Source organism: Zootoca vivipara, chromosome 1 (assembly GCF_963506605.1).
Source record: "Zootoca vivipara chromosome 1, rZooViv1.1, whole genome shotgun sequence".
In the NCBI taxonomy this organism is placed as follows: Eukaryota; Metazoa; Chordata; class Lepidosauria; order Squamata; family Lacertidae; genus Zootoca; species Zootoca vivipara.
In genome coordinates, this window is record NC_083276.1 from 14,663,280 (window position 1) to 14,683,069 (window position 19,790).

Consider the following 19,790-nt stretch of genomic DNA (forward strand, 5'->3'; position numbering starts at 1 on the left):
CTATCTTAAAAAAAAGGAAAGGAAAAAAGACAACACCATGTGGGAAAGGGACACAAGCAAAGGAACATAAAAGGAAAGGATCAAACTGTTAACCAGAACTGTGGTTTCTGTCTCCAAAGAAACGCCTCCCTCTCGGTTTCCAGGTTGAACTGGAAGGGTTGGCTACACTTGTGAATCTCCAGGGGTGGCCCAGAGGACAGGGGCTTTTCAAAAATGTGGCCCATGGACCACCAGCGGTCTGCAGCAAAGTTTGCTCGGGTTGTCCACCGGTCCACGGTGCACCTGCGGATTTGTGGCTGATTACAGGAGATGGCACTTCCATTGCATTAAAACAGTGGTATTGATTTTTAATTTGCGTCTGTATTGCTTCTTCTATTGTTATTTTATTGTGCTACAATCTGCACTCTACGTAATACGGTAAGATATAAACGGTAAAAGCAGCAATGAAATGACCATTAAAACCGCGCAGCACCTTGTAGAGCACATTACGATTGCTACAACGGGCGTGAAAAGCCATTCAGAGGTCTGCCAAGACCCTCGGCAATTTTCAAGTGGTCCGCGGGGCAACAATTTTGGGAACCAGTGGCAAAGGGCAACATCAACCCTAAGCCCGATGGACCGCTGATGTAACCCATCAGATTTTTATCCTTCAATAATTCCAATCAGACGCTGGACCACAGTTCACAGTGATGCTACATTCCCACCTGTGACTTAGCATTGCTGTACAGGATGCTGCTGAAGACACTTGTGTTGCGTAGGAAGGACAGACAACAGCGAGGAACTTATTGGATCCACTTTTAATATATGCATAGGCTTCAGAGCCAATGAAACTGGCACACCTTTCCAACAACCCATGAAATTTAAAAAAAAAAAAGCTATTGCAGAAGCCCATATGACATATACTGCCGTTTTCTTTCCCAAACTCTTTTAGAATTCTTTCCACGGAGTCCGGAGTTTGCACCTGTTTACCGCAGAATGCTTTTATTATTATTATTTTCTGACTCTGTGGTTTTCACAAATTGAGGCAAAAAATAATTTTAATAACCCAACGCAGGAATCGTTGAGGGGGCACCGATTCGGGCAACCTTAACTAATGTGCTATCTTGCAAATACACCATCGCTTGTACAAGCTTTCTAATATGTTGTATACAATTAAATGAAGAGAACGACACACACACACCCCTCCTCCCCCATTTCTCTCTCACGCTTTATGAGTCTGTTGCTACCGTTTGGCTAGGCAAACTTAACTTCAAATCTGTGCAGACAGCAACTGTGCAGGGTTTCAGACAGGGGTCTGTGCAAGTCAGGGATTGAACCTGGGACCTTTGACATGCAATGTAGATGCTACAGCCCCTTCCCCAAATGGGAGTCATTCTATGAAGCTGCTTTTTCAGTCACATGACTGAGTCTGTCTAGATCAGGCGTCCCCAAACTTCGGGCCTCCAGATGTTTTGGACTACGATTCCCATCTTCCCCGACCACTGGTCCTGTTAGCTAGGGATCATGGGAGTTGTAGGCCAAAACATCTGGAGGGCCGCAGTTTGGGGATGCCTGGTCTAGATCAGCACCATCTAAAGGCAGTGGTTGACAGGAGCAGTAAATCACACTAAGCAAGCTGGAGTTAACTCTTTATTAGCAAAACAGGATCTGCGCAGGAGTGTCAGGCCTAATGAGAACAACTACTCATCTCCAGAAGGTCTTGCCCTGTGAAGCAGTAGCTGAGACTGAAAGTCCCCACCTCTCCACAGCATAGCTGCCAAGTTATCCCTTTTTTAAAGGGATTTTCCCTTATGCTGAATAGGCTTCCTCGCGAGAAAAGGGAAAACTTGGCAGCTATGCTCCACAGCTGCTCAAGTCCCCTCCTCTCCAGGGCTTTCCCCAAGCAATTGGAGACTGCACCTCCATGAAGCCAACCTCTCCTCTACCCTTTTCATGCCTCCTCTTGTTCTGGGAGACCAGTGGGAAGTGGAGCTTGTTGCAGCAGGAGAGGGAGACACCCCCTCCTCTTCACCAGTCAGTCTCATCCCTGCCTCTTAGCCTTCCTCCTCCCCTGCTTCAGCTTCTGCTTTTGATACTGGACTTATCTCTACCATGGACTTTCCCAACTCGCCAAGCCCTGTTACTTCTTCAGCTTCCGACGCCTCCTCTTCCCAGTCTTTTCCCTCTGCCCACTCATTGTCATCCCACCACCAACCCCTGGGCTCTGAGCCTTCTTCCCTTGAGAGTTCCACAGCTGGCTCCTCCCACAATTCCTCTGCGCCCAACCAGTCAATGACACCACTAGACAACATGGTGCCTTTCTGATGCTGCTGGACTACAGCTCCCATCATCCCTTGCAAGTAGCCATGAGGGCTGGTGGGATTTGGGAGTCCAACTACCTTTGGGCGGTACCACATTGCCTGTCCCTGTCCTACAACAATTTACAGCGTCTCCCCTGGGCTTCAGTTTCTTCCAGCCCTACTTGGGAGATGCCAGGGATTGAACTTGAGATCTACAAAGCAGATGCTGGACCCCTGAGATCTATCTCCTTCCTTTTTATACTCTCTTAACTGTGGGAAGATCTTCGCTGACGATAATAAACTGAAGTGGCGGATAAAATTACGTTGTTCTGCTTTACTGAACACAGCAGCCCTGAGAATATTTATAAAAAAGGGCACCATACAAACTAACAAACGAAATAAGACATAATGTGTGAAGGGGGCTACCTGGGTGGCTTTTAATTTCCCAGTGCACCTGCTTAAGGCGGAAGAAGAATGCATGTATTTGCTTCTGCGTCCACCTTTACGTCTTGCATTTGTTGGATAAAACAATACCTTGCACTGTCGACTCTCAAGAATTCCCAGGGCAGCAAGCAATAAAAGCACAGTAACAAAATATAAAGTATGCAGTGCAAGAAAGACAATCAATCACACACACACACACACACACACACAACCAGCGTACACATGCACACACACAAACAATTGAGAACAATAACCGCAGCCCTACTCAACCATTTAAAAAGATGCAATTCAGGAAGTTCACTTAAAAGCCTGGAAAAATAAAAGAAAGCCTTCGTCTTGTGCCTAAGTGACATGGGTGAAGACACCAGGTGAGTGAAGTCTTTACATTAAAGACCTAGATGGACTAACGGTGTGACTCAAAATAAGGCAGCTTCTTAAAGTCCTGGCAATTTTCCGATTACTATTTTGCTTGCTCTGGTTCCAGTGCTAGAGTAAGGCATGTTGGAAAATCATGCGAAGCAAGTCTACTACACATGCCTGCTCCCTTCAGTGTAGCTGCAAGAGTTGTAAGTCATTGGTGTTGATGAAAGCAAGCACCAACCCAGGGCTCAGGAACATTTCTATTCTGCATTCATTCATGTTGTGCAAATGTTCCCTTCAGCGTTTGCAACCACCAGGCACCTGCAGGCTGCAATATTATTATTTTTTGTCAGATACATTCAGATACTGGCTTGTTTACTGAAATTGGGTTGGTGCTTTTCAAAGAAGAAGAAGAAGAAGAAGAAGAAGGAGAAGAGGAGGAGGAGGAGGAGGAGGAGGAGGAGGAGGAGGAGGAGGAGGAGGAGGCACCAGTTGCAATGATGCTTGCTGTCTAGAGATCAAGCCAAAAACACTTTTTGCTCACAAGCTTATCTCAGTGATGAAATTAATACAGTTGCACCCAGCTTTCCCAAGTTTAGCTCAAGGTGGATCACAATTAAGAAACCAAGCACAATTTAAACCTGCAGTTTATCTATTCCTGGGTTTTTTTTAAAAAAAAAAATATTCACACAAAATATACATATGCTAGCTTGGTCCCTTTCCTAAATTGTAAGAGCGGAATCACCATCTCCATAGCAACAGGCTCTCATGACTATTTTGAATCAATATTCCTGCACTGCAAGAGCACTGAATTAATGCAAAATCTAGGCTCAGGCACATCTTTGTGGAGCTTTCCCAGGGTCCAAAGGTATGGAGAAAAAATCAGATTAAGAACATGTGCTGGTCTCAAGGAAAAAGCAGGATGGAGAGAAAGCAAAACCCAACAGGGGCAGGGCGGAACTATAAAGCTATTTTCCCCCTTTGGGACTATTTCCATTGCAAATTTTCTGCTTGCATGTCCTCAGAATAAGCCAAGTGGATGGTCACCATTAAAGACACAAATAATAATAATAATAATAATAATAATAATAATAATAATGATAATAATGTTGTATGCAAGCCTTTTAGCTGCTAAAGGGAAAAAAGGAGGGAAATTAACAACAACAACATTGATGTTTGCTTGGAAACATAGAAGGTATGAAAGAAACAAATTGTGTCTGGGTGGTCATCTCTCAACACACTTGGTAGCCAGCTTGCTGGTTGTGAGAACACAGGAAATGATGACTAGTTACACATCTCATTGAGACAGAAGGAGACAGGAAGGTGCTGCATGAATGGGCTGAAGGTTCATTCATATGTTGGCTTATTAAGAACTGATAGGACCATTCAAACACAGCCAGAGGTTGTTGTTTTTTAATAGCCTTAAGATTTATAAGCAGTGACACACAAATCACTTTTCCCCTTAATGCAAACCAACCCTGCCCCTAGGAACAGAATGCATGACTGACTGACTGACTGACTGACTGGGGGAGGAGAGGTGGAAATAGAAGCCCACAGCAAGGATCCCATTTATCAGAAAATCCAATTTCACAACAAGCAATTGACAGGGAAGCAGCATGTTCCTATAAGCAGGCTGGGCAGAGACCCTGGCAGAGACAACTAGATAATCTTGACTTGTCTATGTCATCACCCCATAAGACATGCTCAGTGTCCACTGGGCTCATAAATCACGGGGTAGTTATAAAGAAAGGTTCCTTGGGAGATTTAGGGCTTTCCAGGAATAGTCAGCATTTGATCTCATGTAGCAGCAACTGATAATTCTTGCACAGGGCCGGCCCTATGGCCAGGCGGCGCAGGGCACCACGGCGCCGGCCCACCAGGAGGGCGCCGCGAGCTGTGCCCGCCGGCCGGCCGGCCGGCCCGCCGCACAGCTGCACCCACGGCAACCGCGCTGTGCCTGCCCGCCCACCCACCGCGCAGCAGTGCCTGTGGCAGCCGCGCAGCGCCCACCCGCCCATCGCGCTGGGAAACGGGGCGGGAGGGCGCCGGAGGGATCCGGCGCACCACGGCGCCAGGGGCGCTTAAGACGGCCCTGTTCTTGCAACTTGGTCAGATAGGCACTATCTAAACAGCCAATCCTGAAATCCCAGGCTCCACCCCTTTCACCGTGTTAATTTTAGTTTTATATATACGGCCAGAAACAAATGCACAGAGGTGGCCCTCACTTGCAATAGGCTGGAAAACCCTGCTCTTTTTCGGGGGAAACAAGGGTCTCATTTGTGTGATAATTTCATTTGTGTGGTAACTTCCAGAGGAAGCATTGCAGATGTGCAGCTGCAGAAACAGCAGAGAGTGTTTTGGCACCTGACAGACAAACAGGTTTATAATGGCATGAGCTTTTAGGGACAGAGGTTACAGCATCAGGTGCAGCCACAAAACTTAGGCCACAATAATTCTTTCATTCTGTAAGGCAAAATGGTGCTTTCTACATGATGTCACAATCCTGCTTCAACAGATCCAGCCAGTATGGGAAGTGAACGGGAATGATGGAAGTTGCAGCCGCCATTTTGACCACCTCTTCTCCAACAATTCAACAACAACAACAATCCCTGCCCATCTGGCTGCGTTTCCTCTGCCATTCTGGGCAGCTTACAACTTAATAAAAACATCAATCCTTCCTTAAATGCTTTCCTAAACAGCATCAACACTGAATATTCCCACCAGACCCTTGACTCCCAAATAGTGTGAGTTAAAAGGTATTTCTGTTCAAAGAACTCCAAACTGCAAGCATGATTCTGCACAAAAAACAAAACTGAAATATGCACTTCGAAGGGTCCTGGTTTCTAGATCCTCAGTCTTCAAATCCTATTGGCAAGCTTACCTTTCTTCCCTCTCCCTTTTCTGCTTCCGAGCATGACGATCCATGACGCTCGTTTTGGTTCTCGTCTTTTTCCAGGAGTAGTAGAACTTCACCAGGCTTGCTATTGATTTGTCAGGAAGCTGTGGAACACAGAATATTGGGAGCATTGAGACACCCTGCGTTACTCACGCACCAGCTTCGAATCGGATAGCAAAGTTTGCAGAGGAAAACGGCCAGGACCCATTGTGAGCAGAAGTTGGTAACTGTTGCGTTGGACAGGGCAAAATCTGATTCTGGGATTGCTTGGGGATGAGCTAGCACTTGCCTGAACCAGCAGCAGCACACAAAAGGCTGGTGTATGGGTTTTCTGGCAACTCCAAATGCAGGTGCCATTCCAGAAACTGAACACAACACAACAGGCAAAGTGAGTGCATTAACACTGCCAATGACTTACGTATTGCTGGTCTTTGACCCGCAGTTGGGTTGCACAGCGACCTAAAACACGTCGAAACAGCAGCACTGCCACCACTCAAATAGGTGTCAAAAATTAAGAAGTGGGTCCCCAAATGCATGTTGAGGACTATTAACTTAAAATCACAAAATAAAGAGGTACACGTGGGCTTGGTTTGCGCATAACACCAAGCCACGGTTTGTTCAGCCCAAGTATTGCTTGTCTGAATGTGCAAAGCCAGCCAAGCTTTGGAGAAGCAACCCATGGTTTAGGTGCTCACGTATGATAAGAAGCTCATGGTTTGTTGAACAAGCTAGGGTTAAACCAAACCATGGGTTAGCATTATATGTGAACACAGCCATTGAAAGGCAACAACTTGACGGTGCTTCAGTTGGTTGCTTCTTAATGATTCCTTTTATTTGGCTTTCAGTGAGTGGAGAGGCTTGTCTTATAACTTGCCTCACGTTCCATAACACAACACCTTCCCTTTTCAAGTTTGCATGCCCCCCCCCACCAACTCCTACCCAAGTTAGTCTTGCTGTATTTTAACACTAATTACATTATCAGTGGTTCTGCTTTTACTGCTAGACAAGCCCAGCTTTAGAAAAAGCAATTTGCAATTAAAGAGCTGTCTCTTAATTGCATTTTTTTCTTTCTCTTCCCTTTTTTAAAAAAAGAATGTGCTTACAACCTGAAAGGGGGCAATTCTGCGTGTCATTTCCTCCTCTCATAGCACCTTATGTCCTCTGGAAAACCTGTTGATAATGACTAAGTTTCATCCACTGGTTCTCATACTGTACGGAAGGGATCCTGCTTTGGGGAGACCAAAGTTCCTCAGATCCTGAGCCAAGGCAAGTCATATTCTCTTCACCAGCCAAGATGATGATGATGATGATTTATACCCCACACACCTGGCTAGGTTTCCCCAGCCACTCTGGGCAGCTCCCAACAGAATATTAATAATAATAAAGCTATGGATGAGCTAAAGGCTATCCTTACTGATTTACATTGGATTTTGGGGTATAATTTCTACCTTAGTTGCCTCTTCATCCCAGCTGCTGATCTGATGGCTGCTTTTATAGTTTATTGCTTGGCTTTTAGAAGGGATCAGGAAAGCCTGGTTGCAGGTTCATAGATGGGGAACCTCAGGCCTGGAAACCAAATGCGGCCCTCCATACTTTTCCATCTGGCTCTTGGGGCCCTCTCCAGGCCACACATGACCTCACCAGGGGCTTGGCTCAGATGGAGGACAGGAAGAGTGCCATGCAAGGGCGTGGAAAGCATCCCTCTATGCAAAGATACAACTCATATTTGTTGCTCTGCCTACTCTTGCTCCTGGCCCCACCCACCCCTGGTAACATGGCCTTATGAAAGGATGTCCAGAACGGAACGCCCTTCTTCTAGTCTTTTTGAAGTCTCTGCTAGGTCACTAGTCTGTTAAGATGGGTGCCGCAATCTACAGCACCAAGCTGCATTGCAAAGGCCTCTGAATGAGCCACGGTGGGAGAAAAGGCTGGCATTGGGTGCAGTGTATGGGTGCAAAAGAGGGTGCAAGTATAAAAGACAAAAAGGCCAAGCTTCAGGCTTATGCCAAAGTCAGCTAGTCAGCCTCACAGCACTTTAAGAAAGGGCCCTGGCTGACTCCAGCAACGAAAGCTGAGGCCACTAAACATACTCTTGGGTTGCAGTATTGTTTAGGACAGCATTTCCCAAACTTGGGTCTCCAGCTGTTTTTGGACTACAACATACATCATCCCCAGCTAGCAGGACCAGTGGTCAGGGATGATGGGAACTGTAGTCCCCAAACAGCTGGAGACCCAGGTTTGGGAAACGCTGGTTTATAGGGGGTTTTTGTTGGGGGATCTTGTTGCTGCAATTAGTATTTTTTTTTTCATCTTTGTTTTAGATCTTATGATGGTCTGTGTGGAAACTGTCCCGTTTGGTTGCATACTTTTCAATGTGCTTTATTTATTGTTTACAACTACTCTTGTTACGTTCGCAATTGTGTGAAACGTTTCATGTTGTAAGCCGCCCTGAGCGTGGTCTATGGAAAGGCTGCCGACAAATAAAATGAGGCTGATCATTTCCATCATTATGTTCTGATTTCCCAGTGCCATTCCACCTCCAAATGAACCAACCCAAAATTCCCTGCTCTCAAGCCATGCTGTCCATACTCTCTACTGGCTCCCTTCTGCCTGGAACTACATTATAGCAAAGTGATGCTAGATCTCTCTTCCTTCTAAGTATTTCACAAAACCCATTATACATCCTTGAAGCTGTGGGTATAACGACTTTCCCGTCATCTCCCATTGAAAGGAAGCACTGAGACTGCACTCACTTTGCCATCTATCCGTCCACCCTTGCCTATGTCTCTCCCACGGCTGAAATTTAGAGTGCAAGCTCCTCCTAAGTCACTTTTTGGCTCATGTTCCTGTGTAAAGCACCATGCATACGTGGCTGCTGCAATCTTGGTGACCTGAAGTGACTAATTCTGCTGTCGTCCTCATAACAATACCGAATGCCACAAGAATGCACTTTTAAGCAGGCCATGGAAAAGCCATTTCTTCCCGAGAACCTTTCAAGCGCAGCAACCATATTTATGCCTTTGGAGTGGCTTGTTCATTTTTTCCTAGTTGCTGAAAATCAATAAGACTTCACATGGAGAAGAAAGCCCTGCATCTTGCTCTCTGAGAGGTCGTCTTTGTTGGCTGAAATACGTAAAACTTGGTAGTCAAAGACCCTCAACTGTGAAACGATCAAAGGCGCAATTAATTACAGGCTTCTTTCCATATTGACTCAGTTCCGACAAACCTCCAAATCATCATTCGAAGGATTCCTCCACTCATCTTACATACCTTTCTCCCACAGTATAAATACTAACCATCGTTTTCCATCAGTCAATAGTGGTGAACCCTTCCTCTCTCTGCAGGGCTGCAGTTTAGTGCTAACCATAGTTTGTCATAATGTTCCAAATCAAGAAACTGTGGCTTGAAGTCTGAAATGAGTTTGGAGAGCAAGAGCTGTCCAGTTTGCCGATTTCGACATCATGGCAAACTATGGTTAAATGGAAAAGACAAAGACACATAGGCAAAAGGATCGTGTGAGCTTGGGGCTCATTTCCAATCCTCCAAATCATGCAGCTCTACCTCTCTTTCAAATCAGAACCACTGAAGGCCGTGAAGGTCCTGTGTGAGTGCCTGGAGGCGGTTGGAGGATGGATGGCGGTTAACAGATTGAGGTTGAATCCTGACAAGACAGAAGTACTGTTTGTGGGGGACAGGAGGTGGGCAGGTGTGGAGGACTCCCTGGTCCTGAATGGGGTAACTGTGCTCCTGAAGGACCAGGTGCGCAGCCTGGGAGTCATTATGGACTCACAGCTGTCCATGGAGGCGCAGGTCAATTCTGTGTCCAGGGCAGCTGTCTATCAGCTCCACCTGGTATGCAGGCTGAGACCCTACCTGCCTGCAGATTGTCTCGCCAGAGTGGTGCATGCTCTGGTTATCTCCCGCTTGGACTACTGCAATGCGCTCTACGTGGGGCTACCTTTGAAGGTGACCCGGAAACTACAACTAATCCAGAATGCGGCAGCTAGACTGGTGACTGGGAGCGGCCGCCGAGACCACATAACACCGGTCTTGAAAGATCTACATTGGCTTCCAGTACGTTTCCGAGCACAGTTCAAAGTGTTGGTGCTGACCCTTAAAGCCCTAAATGGCCTCGGTCCAGTATACCTGAAGGAGCGTCTCCACCTCCATCATTCTACCCGGACACTGAGGTCCAGCACCGAGGGCCTTCTGGCGGTTCCCTCGTTGTGAGAAGCCAAGTTGCCCTCCCTGTGGAACGCCCTCCCATCAGATGTCAAAGAGAAAAACAGCTACCAGATTTTTAGAAGACATTTGAAGGCAGCCTTTTTTAGGGAGGCTTTTAATGTTTAATAGATTATTTTATTTCCTTTTTCTGTTGGAAGCTGCCCAGAGTGGCTGGGGAAACCCAGCCAGATGGGCGGGGTATAAATAATAATATATTATTATTATTATTATTATTATTATTATTATTATTATTATTATTATAGTAGAGCCAGGGATTGGGAACATGTTGTTGGGGCTCATGCGAGTTGCAAATCCAACAATTTGCAAAGGCCAGAGAGAGGGCCAGAGGTATCCGTACCACAAAGTCACTGTCCCCCACCCTATTCTACATCATTGGCTAAACGTCTGCCTGTACGTTACCAGTAGGAGGTGGGAGAACTCAGTATGGGATTGCCATTCTGAGTAACAGGCCCACATCTAGCTCTGCCCTTAGACAACAAAACATAATTATTATTTTTAAGAACTGGTGGTAAAATAGTTAAAGAACAGGGATTAAGCTGGAAGACTTGGTTGGGCGGGGGAGTTACAGCTGTTACTTCTGCTAATTAACAGCACACAGCTTTTAGTGTGACCCTTAATCTCCAGTGAATATAAATATAAAACACTTCTGTTCTTTCAAAAAAAAAAAACCTCAAGGAAAAGCAAGAATGCAGAGATTGGGGGGGGGGGGAGGGAGTTACTTTTTTGTGCATTCTTTCTCCTAGTCGATAAAGCAAATTTATGCAAGAACTGAGTTAAAACGCAATTAAAACAGATACAAAACACTCCTGAGCTTCTGTCATCTTAATTTGGTTCCACCCACAACTCCTATATAAACAGATCTAGCCTTAGTGTGATCTTTTTGTACATGAATATTTTGATGGATGTGTTTCGGCAATCTGAAACCTCTTTCCAGGCCAAGAAAGGTGGATATGGGATTCCATATCACAGTGTTGTCGCCGCTGGTGTTTCACGGCAGTGGAATAATAAAATCCCCTCGCTCCATACGCCAGTATAAGGAGGGCCTGATCTCGCTCTCAGTCTGCGAATTTGCTGCATATTACACGCAACAATAATAACTTGGCCAGATTTAGACTGCCAGACACTCCTATCCTTATGAGATTAGTGACTTACCAATTGTAGGTAAGTCTTCATTTGTGTGTGTGTGTGTGTGTGTGTGTGTGTGTGTGTGTGTGTGTGTACACAGCACTTTTCTTGAAAAACTTATTCATGAATGTTAAAACCATCAAGGGCAAAGCAACAGCAGAGGACTCGGGTGCCGCTGAGTAGCCCTTTATGATATACGTAAATATTTATCTGACAAGTTCCCTGTCGAATCTGATTACAGCAGGCATCCCCAAACTTCAGCCCTCCAAATGTTTTGGACTACAATTCCCATCTTCCGCGACCACTGGTCCTGTTAGCTAGGGATCATGGGAGTTGTAGGCCAAAACATCTGGAGGGCCGCAGTTTGGGGATGCCTGGATTACAGTCATACATCAGGTTACAGATGCTTCAGGTTGTGCACCGTGCCGAACCCGGAAGTACCAGAACGGGTTACTTCTGGGTTTCGGCGTTCACGCAGAACCACTAAATCACATGCGCAGAAGTGCCGAATCGTGACCCGTGCGTGCAGTTTGCGAATGCTGCGGGCTGCGAACGTGCCTCCTGCACGGATCATGTTCGCAACCTGAGCGTCCACTGTATATTAGAATGAAACACTAGTCTCCATTTTAGAAGTATATCCCAGAGTGTTCATCTTATGTCCTTTAATTTCCATTCTCCACAGTGCGGCTTTAATGCAGCGGAGTAGAATCTCTCTTCCCCAGTAGTTGCTTTCGACGTAAGGGTAGCTTTCATTCTTATCTCTGCATTTTTGCAACCTGCTTTTTGTTTGTTTGATTGTTTTTCTTACAATATAAATGTTAAAAAGGGGGAGTTCCCAGCACATCATCTTTTCCCCTGTTATAATCTCGTGCCCCTCCTCCCTATCAGTGCTTCACACTTCTCAATTGTCGAAACAAAATAAAAAAAAATCCTTCCAGCAGCACCTTAGAGACCAACTAAGTTTGTCATTGGTATGAGCTTTCGTGTGCATGCACACTTCTTCAGATGTGTAATTCATGAACAAAGGGGGGGGGGAGATAAGCATGAAGTCCAAAGACTCCAGCTCTTGCAACTCAGCCCTCCTGTCCCCCTCTAAAGATCACTGTGCCTTCCTAGATGGTCAAAACATCTCAGCTGGAATATCTACTTGAGAACATCCAAACCCAACACTTTGCAGCACCTGCTTTCGAAGCCAGGGCTCTCACGCCTATGCACTCAGGCCTCAATGATGCCTCACCATTTGCTGAATACGATGAAATGTTTTTCCGTGGAAACTGAAAGCCTGCTCGAACAAGACTTTGTCCTCAACCGTCCATTCGTCTGGGAAGGGGGTGAAGTTGGGCAGGTCAGCCAGAGATTTCTCAATGTTGTGCTTGTGCCAAAATAGCATCCCCAGGGCCTGGAGGAAGGAAGAGAGAGGTAAGCGTGGATAAATGCAACAAAAAGTGGACCCACAACCAAAGGGAAACAGCAGTCACCCTGGCAATTTTCATGGGCTGTGTTCAGCTTGGGCTGTGTTCAGGTGCTTTCTGATAAACCTCTGGCAGGCTCACTGCTTTCTTGCCATACGGAGAACACAGATGTTCTGGAAGTGGAAAGCTGGCCTCGGATCCACACAGTGGCGCTTTTAAAGCAGGAACCATTGGCTAGGAACAATTCCTTCCCAGTTGACTAAAGATGCACACAGTCTCTGTTTGTGTCTGCCTCTATCCCTCTCTCATGCATGCATGCACGCACGCACACACACACACACACGCACGCACAGCACAGCACAGCACAGCACAGTAAAGTCTCTGAGCAGTTTCCACAAGACTTCTAAAATCTTTACACCCCTTGGTATCTTTCTCGTAACTGAATTGATTTTGTTCAGGTGCTGTTGTTTTAAGCTGTTTTCATATTTCTAACTGTTTTTTATATATCCAATCATAGATTAACTATTCCTATATAATTTAAGTGTTCTAGATGTATTATGTTGTAAATTGCTTCGGGGGTGCCTCGTGGGAAGAAAGGAGGGGGCAGCTATTGGGTTGTTGTTTTTATTATGTATTTTGTGGTATTATATCTTGATTTTATTCTGTGAAACGCCCTGAGACCCCCGGGGTATAGGGTAATATATCAATAATAATAATAATAATAATAATAATAATAATAATAATAATAATAATAATAATAATAATAGAAATAGCAGGCCACACGTATGGACTACTGAACATGCAGATGGAGTGCAATGTACAAACCACACCTTTAATTTTGTTTTGAAACATCTTTGGGCATAACCTAGACAATGAGGAGCAGCGCTCCAGAAGAGCAAATGGACTTCAGATGAAGTCCTCAGATCTGGTGGTCATGGCTGTACTGTCACAGAATGAGCCGGAGATTCTGCTTCCCTTATTTATTTATTTATTCATTTATTATCTGCCTTTTGCCACCAGAGTGACTTACAGCAATTTCAAAAGGCAATACAGTGGTGCCTCGACTTACGAATAACTCGACTTACGAATGTTTCGAGTTACGAATGGAGTTCCGTCCGCCATCTTGGGTGCGGTTTAGATAGGATTTTTTCGACTTACAAATTTTTAGATAGGATTTTTTCGCCTTACGAGTTTTTTTACATTTTCCCCCCATTGGCTTTGACTTACAATTTTTTCAACTTACGGAGGTCCGTTCGGAACGGATTGAATTCGTAAGTCGAGGTACCACTGTATTAAAAACCCAATTAAAACAAACTGCTGTCAAGAGAATAGGATGGGTGGCGGCTTCAGACAGCAGTTAAGACTTTGCAGTTCTCCCATCCCACCCCTCTCTCGCCGGCTCCTGCTGCCCACCCTGCCACTCTTACGGAAAACCCAGCCAGATGGGCAGGGTATGTATGTATGTATGTATGTATGTATGTATAAATATATTTATATTATTATTATTACTACAGCCACTATGCTGGCCGCTGTGGCCTCTGCCACCTGCTTTCTTGTTCGCTGGTCTTCATTGTTTGGCTGGCCACTGCTAAGTTTGCCTTCACACTGTAGTTAGCAGTGCCACCTATCAGGGATCATGTGAACTACAGCATGATGACATCTCTACAGATATATGGGGGGGGGTGGCGCTGTGGTCTAAACTGCTGAGCCCAGGGCTTGCCGATCAGAAGGTCGGAGGTTCGAATCTCCGCAGCGGGATGAGCTCCCGTTGTTCGGTCCCAGCTCCTGCCAACCTAGCAGTTCGAAAGCACGTCAAAGTGCAAGTAGATATATGGGTACCACTCAGGCGGGAAGGCAAAAGGCGTTCCGTGCGCTGCTCTGGTTTCGCCAGAAGCAGCTTAGTCATGCTGGCCACATGACCCGGAAAAACTGCCTGCGGACAAACGTCGGCTCCCTCGGCCAGTAAAGCGAGATGAGCGCCGCAACCCCAGAGTCGTTTGCAACTGGACTTCACTGTCAAGGGTCCTTTACCTTTATACACACACACACACACACACACACACACACACACACACACACTCACACACACCTCCGTGTGTTAGATATGTATATCATTCGAATGCAGAGTAAAAAATTGTATCTTCATCGTAAAACAAAAGCCACACAATGAAGGTGCCAGATGCACCTCTCTGGAGAGGGATTTCCACAACTTAGGGGCAGAATGCCCTCTCCTGGGCCGCCCACCCCTCCAAACTTCTGAGGGTGGATGGACTACCAAGAGGGCGCCTAGGTAAAGGTAAAGGGACACCTGACCGTTAAGTCCAGTCGCAGACGACTCTGGGTTTGCGGTGCTCAGCTCGCTATACAGGCCCAGGGAGCTGGCGTTTGTCCGCAGACAGTTTTTTCCCGGGTCATGTGGCCAGCATGACAAAGCCGCTTCTGGCGAAACCAGAGCAGCGCACGGAAACGCCGTTTACCTTCCCGTTGGAACGGTACCCATTTATCTACTTGCACTTTGACATGCTTGGAACTGCTAGGTTGGCAGGAGCAGGGACCGAGCAACGGGAGCTCACCCCATCACGGGATTCGAACCGCCCGACTTTCTGATGGGCAAGCCCTAGGCTCTGTGGTTTAGTCCACAGTGCCACCCAAGAGAGCCCCTATTGCTGGCTTTAATGCCTGAGACAGTATATAGGTGTGTGCCCAGGTGTTTGTTTCTTAGTTAGCTAAGACAGAAGCCATTCAAGATCAGCATGATACCATTTGGGAAGGGTGGTGCAAATAATGTCTGGAAAGCACATCTTACTAAATTCTCTTGAACAGAAGAGTCCCAAATCTGAAGGCACGGCACCACCTCTGAACCCAAGTTCTATCTGCTGCACGATCCGGTCTTTCCTCCCTATTTCCTCCACAGCAAACATTTCAGAAAAGACCAACTATCTCACAGTCATAGTTTTAAAAAAGGTTAATTTGGCAGCACTGTCTCCTCAAGTAAAATTATTATTCTCTCCATCTGTTGGTTAAAATGCCCTGGAACAAACCTCTTAATTCTCTACAAGTTATATATAGATCACATAACTCTTGGCCAAAACATTTTGACTCAGGTTATTCAAAGTGAAAGTGCTAACTTTGATACTGGGATTTCCCTCTCCCCTGAGCCCATTTTGCAATGCAAATTATTATTATTTTTTAAAAAGCTTTTCTTCATTGGTAGAAAAGTCATCACTTCGTGATTTCCTGAAGCTCCACATTGGTCAGCACACGCAAGACCCTTCTGCTCAGTTCCATGTCATCACACACTCATTGCTCAACATCTAGGGAGTTTTCCTTCTTGGAATTCCCTTCAACATGACTCACTGTGAAAATAATCCTTTTTACATGAAATAGTAGTTTCTTCCTTTCCGCCCCTTTCTAACCTCTCAGTAGGGACGGTGCCTCGTGGAATAATGGAATAACCAAAGCTTAAAGTTATGCATTTCTCCACTTGTATCATTCAACAGTTAAGTGGATCCTCTTCGCCTTCTTCTCCAAAACTACCTTAGTTGCATAATGCACCAGGAGTATCCAATTTAGGCTGTGTGGCGCTGTGGGTTAAACCACACAGAGCCTAGGGCTTGCCGATTGGAAGATCGGTGGTTTGAATCCCCGCAACGGGGTGAGCTCCCGTTGCTCAGTCCTAGCTCCTGCCAACCTAGCAGTTCGAAAGCACGTCAAAGTGCAAGTAGATAAATAGGTACCGCTCCAAGCGGAAAGGTAAACGGTGTTTCCGTGTGCTGCTCTGGTTTGCCAGAAGTGGCTTTGTCATGCTGGCCACATGACCTGGAAGCTGTACGCCGGCTCCCTCGGCCAATAACGCAAGATGAGCGTCGCAACCCCAGAGTCGGTCACGACTAGACCTAATGGTCAGGGGTCCCTTTACCTTTACACGCCATACATTTAAAGAAAATGGGTTTCTCCCAAAAGAATCCTGGGAATTGTAGCTTGTTCGGAGAGCTGGAGCTTGTAACTTCTGTGAGAGGTAAATTTTAATTCCGGGGATTCTTTTGGGAAGGTCACAGAATCCTAGAAATATAGAGCTGGAAGGGATCCTGGGAGTCATCTAGTCCAGTGGTCCTCAACCTTGGGCCTCCAGATGTTTTTGGCCTACAACTCCCATGATCCCTAGCTAGCAGGACCAGTGGTCAGGGATGATGGGAATTGTAGTCTCAAAACATCTGGAGGCCCAAGGTTGAGGACCACTGATCTAGTCCACACCCCCTGCAATGCAGCCATCCTTGGGTGGGCTTGAACCAACAACCTTCTGGTTAATAGCCAGACACACTGACCCATCGCACCACAACCATGGGGTGGTGTTCTTTAAAGGCTCCATCCATACACACCATACATTTAGATAGATCTAGGAAATAGGTATATAGGGAAGAAGAGAGGCACCCAGGTGCATACCAGGATATTTTCAACTGGCCAGAAGAGATACAGAAAAGCATGCATTCATTTTTCTCTCATCTGCTACCCCTTAGGTTCAAAACGAAACAGAAACATGTGAAATTAAAACAATCACATATCCACCCCCACTTCTATTCTCTCCTTCCTTTGTCATTTTCTGGTGTCAGTTTTAGACTGGGCAGGAACCAGCTTTATTATTTCTCGTGTTTATATCCCAGGTACATGAAGCTGAGAATAAGCGATTGGTCAAAGGTCACCCAGTGAACTTCATGGCTCAGTGGGGATTTGAACCCTGAACTCTCAGGGTTCAACACAGTCTAGTCCAACACTCTAACCACAACACCACACTGTTCCTAGAGTACTTCTGCTGTGGGACAGCTATATAAATTAGGTCAGTAAATAAATTTGGGGAAAGCAAAACTTATTTTCCTTGAAGCTTGCATTCGTTTCATTGTGAATTGTTTTTATTTGGGGGTTTTAATCTGTTGTAAACTGCATTGAGATTTTTTTCTTTAAAACATAAAGTGGTATAGAATTATTATTATTATTATTATTATTTAGCAAAAAAAAGTTCCTAGACATTCTGTTGTGGCAACCGTAACCTAGATTTAAGGCGCCATTTGGCTTATACATCTAAGTTTCTAACTCTCCTTCACAATTTATGGCCACACACATTCTTCTGAACACCTGAAGGGGTCTTCCGCTTAGCTCCTATCTGTGCATTTTCCTGCTCCTGAACCATTTTAAGAGTTTGTAGAGAAGCTGTGCCAGTGAATGTTCTTCTTGCCAATTTAGAAACAGAGGCAAAGCTCGCCTGTCTATAGGCAGGCATCTAGCGGGTTCATGTTTCATGATGTCATTTACTGGTCTTGTGTGTTTTGCTGTGTGTCCTACTGTATTGCGTATTTTTTTTTAAGGATATTAGCCTTTGTTGTTTGTTTGGTATATATGTTTTGAGCAAGGCTTTAATGTTTCCAGCCAGCCTGACCTTTTACGGAGAGGCAAGATATTAAATGTGCTTGTTTATACATAAATACACCCAAGAATGGCAGATAAACATCATGTCAGATGCATCTACATGGGTTTGGTTTTCTCCTTGCCTGCCCACCCACCCACCCACCCCCCACCTTATTTTGGTTAGAAACAGGAGTAAAACATCCCCAGGGTGGTTTTTTAAAAATTAAGATGCGTAGGCTAAGAAATGGAAAGGATAACAAAATTCAACGTACTGGGAATGATTAGTAACATATCTGCTTATTCCAGACATCAAATAATATTAACTGCATTGGTCCAAAGGGGAGAAGGAAGACTGTTGTACAACAGTCTGTTTTACAGATTATGAATTTGTTTCATTAACAACTGGAATGCAAGTTACGGACATGCAGAGTGTTGGACTAGGATCTGGGACACCAAATTTCACCAACCTCACAGGGTTGCCGTGAGGATTAAATGAAGAGACTTAGGCAAACCACCTGGAGCTCCTTGGATAAATGCAATCAATCAATAACACTGGAAATGAATCTTCCCTTTTAGAAAAACTCATCATTTGGTTAATAGGACACTATAATTTTTTGAATTGTTTTCAGTACCTGCTCCATGTTGTAGCCGTGCTTTTCTTTTGCAATAGCGATGTATTCATCCACTGGAGAGAATTGGGGAGGGAGAGAAGGAGGGAGAAAGAGAATTAGATATTGAGCAACAAAAGCTTCGGAAAAGCACAAAATTCCCCTCCGTGCAGAAAAGGCAATGCATACTTCTGATGCTCTGAACGCAAGCCAGAAAGCAAGTTATCAAAACTGCCTATCTATTATTATGACTTATCGCTTATAAAGCACCCACAACTTGCTAAGCACCGCACAGGGATTAAAAACTACAAGAGAGTTCCTGCCCACAGGTTTACAATTGGAAAGGCTCAGAACAAAACAAAACAAAAAAAGTGGGCTGGGGAGGGAAAACAATTATTGAAGTTGCTTAAGTCTCATTTACATGCTACTTTTTGCATGCAGGGCACTCGATCTTCTGTGCTGCAGTGAGGCCATGCCCTTTGCCCCAATGCCACACCAGCGTTAGACCCACCCGCTGAGCACAGCCCTCTGCAATGGAACCCCCATATACAAGCAGCTTCTCTCACGACGGAGACCATCCAATTCCTCGGAGTGCCTGTTCTCCCTGAGCCCCTACATGTGAGCCGCAGTTTGGGGAAAACTCTGCATTGCCAGGGGACGAAGCAAGCATCTCCCCTTTCTGGCTTGAAACCATGGGTGCCCCTCTGCCAGTGGCAGAGCGTATGCCCGCACTGCCCGGGGCAAGCGAGGGGGCGGGTGTGCCACAGTTCAGAGTTAGGAGAGGGGCGGGGAAGCTGCTACCCGCTCTCCACCTGACCCGGTGAGGTGTGCCACGGCTGAGGAGGGTGAGCTGCAGCGCTGCCACCCACTCGCCTGCTCTCGCTCTCTCCACCACCCCAGATTAAGCCTGCCCCAGGGCGTGAAGCTGTACCAGGCACAAGCACCGCAGTCAGGGCTCTGCTCCTTCTGGCACGGAGCCAGGCTCTCCGAAGGAGGAGCATGCTGTGTGCACCCCCTCTCA

General features: G+C 45.8%; 1 protein-coding gene across 3 annotated transcripts in view; it reads right to left on the bottom strand.

Annotated features, from left to right (window-relative positions):
• RCOR1 (REST corepressor 1) overlaps window positions 1–19,790 on the bottom strand; it is a 143,684-nt gene that overhangs the window by 38,553 nt on the left and 85,341 nt on the right. For all 3 annotated transcript variants that reach the window (XM_035105605.2, XM_035105615.2, XM_035105598.2), the window contains exons 4-6: window positions 18,794–18,846; window positions 12,587–12,748; window positions 5,965–6,083 (exon numbers count right to left, since the gene is read on the bottom strand). In XM_035105605.2, the coding sequence (XP_034961496.1) occupies window positions 5,965–6,083; window positions 12,587–12,748; window positions 18,794–18,846 (334 nt within the window). The remainder of the gene's footprint in view (window positions 1–5,964; window positions 6,084–12,586; window positions 12,749–18,793; window positions 18,847–19,790) is intronic.